The sequence below is a fragment of the Lodderomyces beijingensis genome, assembly GCF_963989305.1.
Source record: "Lodderomyces beijingensis strain CBS 14171 genome assembly, chromosome: 4".
NCBI classification, from domain to species: Eukaryota; Fungi; Ascomycota; class Pichiomycetes; order Serinales; family Debaryomycetaceae; genus Lodderomyces; species Lodderomyces beijingensis.
Genome location: NC_089973.1, coordinates 968882 through 980595, shown reverse-complemented (window position 1 = coordinate 980595; position 11714 = coordinate 968882). Strand labels below are relative to the sequence as shown.

The following is an 11714-nucleotide window of genomic DNA, read 5'->3' as shown; positions in this document are numbered from 1 at the left end:
CTTGGCTTCAAGTCAACGACACTAAACGATACTAAACCCAATACTCTATGTAAAAGAAAGGACTGTCAAAGAAGCTTGTTACGAGCAAAACACAAACCAGCCAGAGTTGGACTGTATCTGTGCCAAAGTAGCAGCTACGCTTTGATTTCGAATAAAGAGATGAGGCAAACACAAAAGGAAGACTCCCTTTTCTTTATTTTGCTTGAACGCAGATCTTCTCTGTAAGATTTCAGTATCAAGGGTTTTGCTAAGCCGTTGGAAGACAGTATTCGGCGAGGCGTTTTCGTCTTTATGCATCAAAGCCGCCTATAGCAAGATGTTGCAAATTTCCATCATATTGCACAAAACCAAGTTTTTTACCTCCATGCATCACGAACGGCAAGGCAATCTTTGAGTGCCCTAGGACGCCTTTAGTGAAGGACTAAAAAAAGTCTTTTTACTACATTGGATCAGTAATTGATGGAGGGCTCTTGTAGAAGATAACCGTTTAATAAAGGCTATGAAACAGAGGTAACACCCTCTCCTTTCTTCCTTCCACCCCACAAACCCTTTAGGCGGTCTCGATTTCCTTGCTCTTTGCGTGTGTGTGTGTGTGTGAAAATGAACGGAGTTGCGATCCGGGAGAGACATGCCTGTGGCACAAACAGAGGTGAGTAGAAGACGTTAGATGTTTCGGTGATGACAAATCAGTCAAGTGGGGCTTCGACGAAGATGTCCTGACAAGAAAACTGCCAATTGATTGTCAACTAAACCTTGATTTTGGACTTGAAAAACTCTTTGAAAAGCTCTATTTGTGATCTTGCTATTATATCTCGAGAGCAGTATTGGTGAAGAAAAGTTCACACTTAGCATTGAAAGAACCGCAAGTACTACAACGGTTGTCTTATGAATCTCAGCACTTTCTCAACTGCGGTTGAGTTTAAACAGTTTCTTTCAAGTCCACTCCTTCAAGCCGTTCACCTCAGTTCACGTGTCCACCCCCCCAGGCAGAGCAAGGGTAGGTGCAGAAACACACAAACGTTTGAGAAACACCGTGCTCAGATGGAGGGTTCTTCTATTACAGTCAATGTTGCTTTAGCCATCAACCAACTTCATGCAGAAGACTACTGGTTTGTAGATCGCCAACTGAAAAAGAGGCGTCGTCAAATCTTCGATCTTCGATTTTTCAAAGAAAGAAAAAATGGAAAATTTAAAAGTTGCAAAACTCTCCAGTTAAGCTTTACACAAAATGGACTATTATTACGGCGGCCTTTGATTCCTCTACCGATGAAGAGTGGGATCTTGCTACTCTTTCATCTAGCCTCCCTTCCTGTCGGGTTATTTTACAACAGGATTGATAGTAAAGCTAAACCATTAGATCTTCATCATAGGCTCTTCAGCATTGCATCCCTTCATGGATCAAAAAAATGAAAAAGAAAAAACACTCCTCAAAGGGGGTTTTTTTCGGAAAATCTTTTGCCCAGTATGGCGATAACCGAATCATAGACCAAACATTTTTTGAGAATGAACTAGATCACACCTCCATTGGCAACTGACCGCTATGAAGAAGATTAAAAAGCTTTTCATCTTTTTGCAGATGCCGACTATGTTTCTATATAACAACTCGGAATGCTCTCAGTGATTTTCCATTATTCACGATGGTAGGTCGAGCCGTCGTTTTCAAAAACCACGATTTCTTTAAACATCACCCGCAATGCAATCTTGCATCATCTACCTTGTACTCCCGCTACTATTTCTACTGGCGAGAGCAGCCCAGGTCTCGGGTATTTTTACAAGCTTCAAGTCGCTAACGTGGACGGATGCAAACTCATACACTGTCCCACAGCCCAACTACCCCACATGGACAGCAGTCTTGGGCTGGTTCCTAGACGGGACAAAGATCAAGCCGGGCGACACCTTCACCTTGGAAATGCCCTGCGTTTTCAAGTTCATCACCGACCAGACTTCGGTCGACCTCACGGCAAATGGCGTTCCATACGCAACCTGTAACATGAATGCAGGTGAGATCTTTGTCACCTATTCCACCCTTCAGTGTACGGTGAACTCGGCACTTGCATCAAATATCCAAGCTTCAGGGCAGCTTTCCATACCAATGGCTTTCAACGTCGGTGGATCTGGAAGCTCCGTGGACATGACTGACTCAAAATGCTTCACCGCGGGAACCAACACCGTCACGTTCAAAGACGGCTCCCGCGAGCTCTCGGTCCAGGCCACTTTTGCAGCAGCGGCCCCACCTCTGAATACATATTATGCTAATCCGAGATCGATTCCTTCTTTAAACGAGCTTCAATTCTACTACTTGGGTAGAAAATGTGCTCAAGGTTATACCTCGGGTTCCATTGGTCTACAACTTCGTGAGGCAGGCCAGTCTATCGATTGCTCGAATTGGCATGTTGGATTTGCCAACCAACTCAATAGTTGGAATTTTCCAACCGCTCTCGCTTCCAACATCAAATTCACCTCCCTGTGCACATCAACAAGATTGGTTGTCAATTATCAAAATGTACCAGCAGGAGCTAGACCGTTTATTGATGCTTTACTTCGAATCCCTAATAGTGACTCACCTACCATAGAATACATAAATCAGGTTCAATGCAGTGGATCGGATGCTACGTTGGATTTTGGCAGCAGTGACAGATGGATACCATACAAGATGAGTTCAGCTGGAGCAAATGGTGTGGTTGTGGTGCTCACAACTTCGACTTATACACTGACAGCGACGCAGGTGAGCACGCTTCCCTTCGACTCGAGTACCGACAAAACCAAGACTATTGTTGTATATCAGCCAGTCCCAACAACAACGGTTACTACGTCGCATGTGGGATCGGCAACTTCAATCACGACTGTTACTGCAACCGTTGGTGGTACTGCGACCGTCATTGTCGATAACCCTTACACCAAGCCGCAAACTCAAGTCACCTCACTATGGACAGGATCAGTGACTTCAACTGGAACAGTTACGGGTTCAAAGACGGACACCGTGGTTATTTACCAACCTCGTAATCCCACAACCACGCTTACTCAATTTTGGACAGGCACTACAGCCTCCACGAGCACTCAGACAAATGCACCGGGCGGAACAGATTCAGTAGTTGTGAATGCTCCACGCAACCCAACAACTACCGTTACTCGATTCTGGACTGGCACCACCAGTTCATCGACAACTCAGACTAACGCACCTGGTGGAACTGACTCGGTGCTAGTATACGCTCCTCACAACCCCACGACCACATTCACCCAGTTCTGGACCGGCTTCACAGCTACAACTACGACTCAGACTAACGCACCGGGCGGAACCGACTCGGTACTAGTGTATGATCCACACAACCCCACGACTACATTCACCCGATTCTGGTCAGAAAAAGGAACTGATTCATGGACTCAAACATACGATCCAGGAGAGACAGACATCGTTGTTATTTTCTACCCGTATAACCCTACAACCACCGTCACACAATTCTGGACCGGCGTCACAGCTTCAACTACGACACAGACTAACGCACCAGGTGGAACTGACTCGGTGCTAGTTTATGCTCCACACAATCCTACCGTTACAACTACTCAGTTCTGGACCGGCGTCACATCTTCATCCACGACTCAGACTAACGCACCAGGTGGAACTGACTCGGTGCTAGTATACGCTCCCCACAATCCAACAGTTACAACTACTCAGTTCTGGACCGGCGTCACAGCTTCATCCACGACACAGACTAACGCACCAGGTGGAACTGACTCGGTGCTAGTATACGCTCCACACAATCCTACCGTTACAACTACTCAGTTCTGGACCGGTAATGATGCTTCAACTACGACACAGACTAACGCACCAGGTGGAACTGACTCGGTGCTAGTATACGCTCCCCACAATCCTACAGTTACAACTACTCAGTTCTGGACCGGCGTCACATCTTCAACTACGACTCAGACTAACGCACCAGGTGGAACTGACTCGGTGCTAGTTTATGCTCCACACAATCCAACAGTTACAACTACTCAGTTCTGGACCGGTAATGATGCTTCAACTACGACACAGACTAACGCACCAGGTGGAACTGACTCGGTGGTAGTTTATGCTCCCCACAATCCTACAGTTACAACTACTCAGTTCTGGACCGGCGTCACATCTTCAACTACGACCCAGACTAACGCACCAGATGGAACTGACTCGGTGGTAGTATACGCTCCACACAATCCTACCGTTACAACTACTCAGTTCTGGACCGGTAATGATGCTTCAACTACGACACAGACTAACGCACCAGGTGGAACTGACTCGGTGCTAGTTTATGCTCCCCACAATCCTACAGTTACAACTACTCAGTTCTGGACCGGCGTCACATCTTCAACTACGACCCAGACTAACGCACCAGATGGAACTGACTCGGTGGTAGTTTATGCTCCCCACAATCCAACAGTTACAACTACCCAGTTTTGGACGAGAGAAGATACATCCGCCTCAACACATACTAACGGTCCCGAATCGACCGACCTTGTCGTCATCTTTTACCCAAATAACCCAACCATTACAACCACCGAGTTCTGGACCGGTACGGAAGCCACAGCTTACACCGAGACGTTTGGACCTCAAGCAACCGACTCGGTCATCGTTTTGGTCCCTCACAACCCGGTGGTCACTGTTACGGAATTCTGGACAGGTACAGAAACATCCACATCGACGCAATCGAATGGATTCCATTCGGTTGACGTGGTGCACGTGTTGGTACCTCCAAATCCTACCACCACCGTCACCGAGTTCTGGACAGGAGAGTCAGAGTCGACATCGACGCAGACAAATGGGCCAGAGTCGGTTGACGAAGTCCATGTGTTGGTTCCACACAATCCTACCACCACCGTCACCGAGTTCTGGACAGGTTCGGAAACATCCGCATCGACGCAGACAAATGGACCAGAGTCGGTTGACGAAGTCCATGTGTTGGTTCCACACAATCCTACCACCACCGTAACTGAATTCTGGACAGGTTCGGAAACATCCGCATCGACGCAGACAAATGGGCCAGAGTCGGTTGACGAAGTTCATGTGTTGGTTCCACACAATCCTACCACCACCGTCACCGAGTTCTGGACAGGAGAGTCAGAGTCGACATCGACGCAGACAAATGGGCCAGAGTCGGTTGACGAAGTTCATGTGTTGGTTCCACACAATCCTACCACCACCGTAACTGAATTCTGGACAGGTTCGGAAACATCCGCATCGACGCAGACAAATGGACCAGAGTCGGTTGACGAAGTCCATGTGTTGGTTCCACACAATCCTACCACCACCGTAACTGAATTCTGGACAGGAGAGTCAGAGTCGACATCGACGCAGACAAATGGACCAGAGTCGGTTGACGAAGTTCATGTGTTGGTTCCACACAATCCTACCACCACCGTAACTGAATTCTGGACAGGTTCGGAAACATCCGCATCGACGCAGACAAATGGACCAGAGTCGGTTGACGAAGTCCATGTGTTGGTTCCACACAATCCTACCACCACCGTAACTGAATTCTGGACAGGAGAGTCAGAGTCGACATCGACGCAGACAAATGGACCAGAGTCGGTTGACGAAGTTCATGTGTTGGTTCCACACAATCCTACCACCACCGTAACTGAATTCTGGACAGGTTCGGAAACATCCGCATCGACGCAGACAAATGGACCAGAGTCGGTTGACGAAGTCCATGTGTTGGTTCCACACAATCCTACCACCACCGTCACCGAGTTCTGGACAGGTTCGGAAACATCCGCATCAACGCAGACAAATGGACCAGAGTCGGTTGACGAAGTCCATGTGTTGGTTCCACACAATCCTACCACCACCGTAACTGAATTCTGGACAGGAGAGTCAGAGTCGACATCGACGCAGACAAATGGACCAGAGTCGGTTGACGAAGTTCATGTGTTGGTTCCACACAATCCTACCACCACCGTAACTGAATTCTGGACAGGTTCGGAAACATCCGCATCGACGCAGACAAATGGACCAGAGTCGGTTGACGAAGTCCATGTGTTGGTTCCACACAATCCTACCACCACCGTCACCGAGTTCTGGACAGGTTCGGAAACATCCGCATCAACGCAGACAAATGGACCAGAGTCGGTTGACGAAGTCCATGTGTTGGTTCCACACAATCCTACCACCACCGTAACTGAATTCTGGACAGGAGAGTCAGAGTCGACATCGACGCAGACAAATGGACCAGAGTCGGTTGACGAAGTTCATGTGTTGGTTCCACACAATCCTACCACCACCGTCACCGAGTTCTGGACAGGTTCGGAAACATCCGCATCAACGCAGACAAATGGACCAGAGTCGGTTGACGAAGTTCATGTGTTGGTTCCACACAATCCTACCACCACCGTAACTGAATTCTGGACAGGTTCGGAAACATCCGCATCGACGCAGACAAATGGACCAGAGTCGGTTGACGAAGTCCATGTGTTGGTTCCACACAATCCTACCACCACCGTAACTGAATTCTGGACAGGAGAGTCAGAGTCGACATCGACGCAGACAAATGGACCAGAGTCGGTTGACGAAGTTCATGTGTTGGTTCCACACAATCCTACCACCACCGTAACTGAATTCTGGACAGGTTCGGAAACATCCGCATCGACGCAGACAAATGGACCAGAGTCGGTTGACGAAGTTCATGTGTTGGTTCCACACAATCCTACCACCACCGTAACTGAATTCTGGACCGGTGAATCAGCTTCTACTACAACAAAAACTTATGCACCTGGCTCGACTGACAAAGTGAATATTTTCATGCCACATAATCCCACCGTCACAATCGTTGACTTTTGGACAGAAAGTTATGCAACTACAACTACGGTTTTAAACGGCGTTGAGAGTACTGATTATGTTATTGTGAAGGAAATATTTAGCACTAGCAGTTCCATGGAAATTTTGTCAGAATCTGCAACTGAACCATCGAGACCTGTGGCGCAGTCTACTTTTGAATCAGACACAGATTTCTCATCAGCTCTTGATACAAAATCGAGCTATTCTAAATCTGCATCCAGTTTGAGCAGTGATTCTGCTATTGAGACCACTAGTGCAACAAACTCCAGCGGTGAAAACGAAGATAGTAGCCAAATCAGTCACTCTTCAATCCCCCAATCGTCATTTGAACTTAGCGAGGAGTCGTCACCGAGCTTGGCAACGCAAACTCTTGAAAGCACTTCTTTGTCCTCAAGACCCACTGCGTCCTATGGTGCACAGTCAACACCCGATTTCAGTGACAATCTGCTGCTGTCGGATGTTAGCTCGAGTACGGAATCCAGTACAGCGGAAAGTGCAGTTGGTTACTCATCAACTTCTAATGCGAAAGAGGTTTCAAGTTCGTTATCTTTAATGGAGATAACAACAACAGAGAGTACCACGTCAAGTGTAAGAACAAACTTTCCGGTGCTGATTTCCCCTTCTTCTGAAAGCACTGTTTCAGTGGAGTTTTCATCGCCAACTGAAGATGTCACCTACTCAACCTCGGGAACCATCGAGTCTTTGGAGCATTCCTGGTCATCATCATCATCATCATCAACAACAACTTCAAGCTTTATCGTTTCGAGCGAAGCAGAAAGTGCGTACTCCAGTGCAACTTTGAGTTCATTTGAAACCGCATCGTTCGCATCATTCTCGTCTGATCCCTATTCGAGTTTCAACAGTGATGAAACCAATTCCTCGTTTGATGCAGATTCAACCTCTTCCCCTTATTTCTCAACTGATCACTCAGACATCCCATCGTCATCATCTGTAGAGTGGGACTCGCACTCATACTTGTCGTATCTATCATCGCTAGCAGCTGGTCACTCCACATACAAGACTTCAAAAAGTGCAAGCCAGGATTTATCATCAACTATGGTGGAAAATTCCAGTACGCCAGAATCAGCAATTCCATCATCACTTGACAAATTATCGAGCGAACTGCAAAACTATAATTCTTATTATAGCTCAGGGGTTTTCCCAAGCAAATCAACGCAAGAGGACATAAAGAGCTCCTCGCCAACATTGTCTATGCCAAAATCAACGGTGGAACCATCAGTAACCAGCTCGGCACTCTCGTCACTTGATATCTCGCTGGAACCCACTGCAAGCCACCTTACTGCCGTTGCACCTAATCCTGGGTCCATCGAATCATCTGCATCATCGACTTTCGTGTCATCAAACAGCCACCTTACTGCTGTTGCACCCAATCCTGGATCCACTGAATCATCTATTTCACCGCAAAATACGTCGTCAGAGACACCAGAGTCCCAATATCCGACAAATAGCCCATCAAATACTCCAAGTTTTACAAACTCGCAGATCCCACCACTGACCTTGAAGTCGTATTTGCAAACCATGCTGTCGTCCTCGCCTGAGCCTTTCCCCACATCAACTGCATCACCTGCATCAACTGAACCATCAAAGCAGACTAATTATCAACCATCGACCAATGCGCCGGCTTCCACCTTGTCGGAGTCACCAACTGTAAGCACTTTAACTGCGGAACCTGATCAATCATTTCAGCTGAGCAGCCATGAAACTATAAGCACTGAAGGGGTTTTATCCTCAAGTTCAAGTTATTCGGACATCATTCAAAGTGAGTCGACCCGTCGGTTTTCCACGATTGTTGTTCCCTCAACATCAGTTTCGTCGCTGTTTAGCCGATCGTTAATGTACCCTTCGTATGGAAACTTTAGTCTCCCAGCTTCCAGCCCCAGCCCCTCCCAAACAATTGCGTGGTCCGCTTCAATCGCAGGTGGACTAGAGTCAACCTATGGAAATCAAGATCGAACCACACCGACCACCAGTCCAACTCATGACGGTACAAAAGGATCGCAGAATTTGGAACAAGGTGGCACAGTTCTCAGTACTGCAGCCCCATTAGTTGGTGAGACCTCGAGAGAGCTTGCTGCCCCAACTTCCACCGGATCCACCAGTCTGAGCATAGACGATTTATCAAATTTATCTCACTTCACAGATGTTCCCAGGACCTTGTCTTCACATAGCTCGGATTCTATGCCAGATACAGCAAACACGATGGCCGCCGGCTCTGGACTTGAGAGTAAGTCAACAAAGAGTGCAAGTGCAATTAATTCGGCAGAGTCAAGCAAATCGAGTAGTGGACCGACTTCCATCAATGGCATCGGTGCATCCTCAGCTCCTCAAGGATCAACTGGCGCAGCTAGACCCACAGTCACCGATTCTCAAGTAACACATTCCATAGAATCATCTACACCTGCCACGGGCCAAGAACATCCTTTCACTGTTGGTCCTGCCATTTCGCCAGCAACTGCAACGCAACTGAATGCAGCAGGTCTTGCAAGTGCCGAGAGTGGATCTCCTGCAACTTCAAACAATGCAGCTACGACTAGCCTTGATGAGCAGAACACCACCCCCGCCACGGCTCAAACTGGTTCTGTGAGTACAACTCTTGGCAAAACACTGCTGGCTTCAGCAGACTCCCACAACCAAATTTCTCAACAACCAGCTGCCATCGCCCCAGCTAAATCTAGCGGCTCTAGTTCGGCCACCTCAGGCGTGCCCCAATCTGCATCTATTAGTGACGCGGCCCAAGCCAATACTCAGCCAACGAAAGGAATCTCCAATCCAGAAAATATCTCCGTAAATTCAAATATGGGAGCCAGTTCACAAGCACCAGCAATCGAACAGCAAACCAAAGCACCAATAAGTTCATTTGCTCACCATTACTCTAGCATGAGGTCGATGCCATCCGCATTGACGTCGCAGCCCTCCGCATCGGCATCGGCAATTTCACCGATCAATTCATATGAAGGAAAAGCACACAACAAGAAAGCATACTCCAAATGGATCTTGCTTTTAGCGACTCTTTTGCCCATTTTTTTCTGAGCCCAACAGCACTCAAAGGTTACACTTTCGTCGTTTTAGTTCTTTAGTTTTTAGCATTGCGTTTTATTTTTATTAAGATAGTAATTTATTGGTTTCTTTAATCATCGATTTTTGATCAATGTAGCGGTTCTTGAGGGCATTACGTGAAATAACTTTACCTCCGCAGCCACTGACAAAGTTCCTGGCCAAAAAAGAATAAAAGAAAAAAAAAAAAAAAAAAAAAGAGAGAAAAAAATAATTTCGCCCAGGATCGAACTGGGGACGTTCTGCGTGTTAAGCAGATGCCATAACCGACTAGACCACGAAACCTGAATCTACTGATTTTTGGCAAGCATGAAGTGAATGTTGTCGTATCATGTTATCTAGTTGGTCTATAAACAATATCGCATTCCTTGTACTTGTGGTTTTGACTAGTTCTGTTTCGCTACGGCAGGGAAATGATTGTTGCGTGGTCACTACTATGTACAATGATAAATTCTGATACCTACGTAAATGCATTTCAATGCCGGGAATCTCTCCTGACAGTCTGTTCTGTTCGTGTGATCTCTGTTTTCGGTAGATCCAAAATAAACCTGAGAATAATTTTATGCAAACTAATCGCCAAAAACTTGGGAAAAAAAAACGGACTCTGTTTAATTTGTCCAAAATAGCCCAGACCTGGTTTTCTTTTCCACTATGTTTCCCATAACAATATATGAGATCCTCTAGCTCTAGATTTTTTGATAAGTTTGCACGATATGGTTGCACGCACCAGAACACCGATCAAACAACCATTGCACGTGCTCAGGGAAAAACGTTATAACATAGAATTTGTTTGCAACACCAATGTTGACCCTTACATGTGTCACTTTCGTAGTTCTCGCAATCTTGCATTCATCTGCAGACCAATACTTGACAACTTACAGCATAGGGTGCTTTGCAAAACGGACGGTAAAAGCCGAGAGTCGTGGGCCAAACAAGCGCAACAACTAGAATGTGTTGCATGGTACAAAACCTGGAACAGGAACAACGATGCAGATCCCAGGACATGGGCAATTTCCCACGAGGGAGAAAAGGCAGAGACATATTTTTTTTTCTATTTTTTTTTTTCCTTTCCATTTTTTCATCGTCAAGTAAACAGAGCTTGCATTATACGGGCACTCGTGGTATCATTGTCAAAAAATCGTCCAGACACGCGGTTCAGGTTTATGGCATAGCCAATAGTGTTGCAAGTTGTGCTTTGGAGGAAAGTTCACTTTACATCGAGCCAAACTTCCGACCTTTTGGCTTCTCACTGTTGAATATCGATTGCACGTCGAAAATCTTTCAGAGCAACAAGACCTGAGCCTACTTCTTTGACTTGCAGCTATTTCTAATCCCCACCCTGATTTTTACAATGACTCTATTCCTCTAAAATACGGGCCAGTTGTTGCCAACCCTACCGTCATATCATCAAATACCAGAGGATTTCTCCAAAAAAAGTGGAACTTTAGGTTGCAAAAGAAATTTGTCCCACAGAACGGGGGGCTTTTTTTTCCTGATTTTTTTTTTTCCTGTTCTCCGTTACCTTTCAGAAAAAGAACAAAAACCATTCCTGTTTCCAAATGACATTCTGGACGCAAGGCCTTATGTTCCGCCATTATCGAACTTTTTTTGAGTAAAGGCTAAACCTTAAGAGCTTAAATCTGTTATTGCTGCCTAGATTGGCTTTTGAAAAAGCGGTTTTTTTTTTCAAAAGACAAAAAGATGCTTTGAAATTTCTGTTCAAGGTGATTAAGGCCCAATACGGGAAATGCTATGACAGCTGTTGGTTTTTTTCTTTTTGGTCTTCCTATAACAGCCACCGGTAGTGATTGCTGAAATGAGGGACTGGATG

The 11714-nt window shown here is 46.3% G+C and overlaps 1 protein-coding gene across 1 annotated transcript; it reads left to right on the top strand. All coding sequences in view use genetic code 12, as the record gives it.

Moving 5' to 3' along the window:
* Window positions 1–1693: 1693 nt before the first annotated feature.
* Window positions 1694–9859, top strand: LODBEIA_P34610 (uncharacterized protein; the record flags this gene model as incomplete). The annotated part of the gene is made up of 1 exon (XM_066973574.1): window positions 1694–9859. One exon carries the CDS (start codon window positions 1694–1696, stop codon window positions 9857–9859), a length of 8166 nt encoding a protein of 2721 aa, XP_066830399.1.
* Window positions 9860–11714: the final 1855 nt, after the last annotated feature.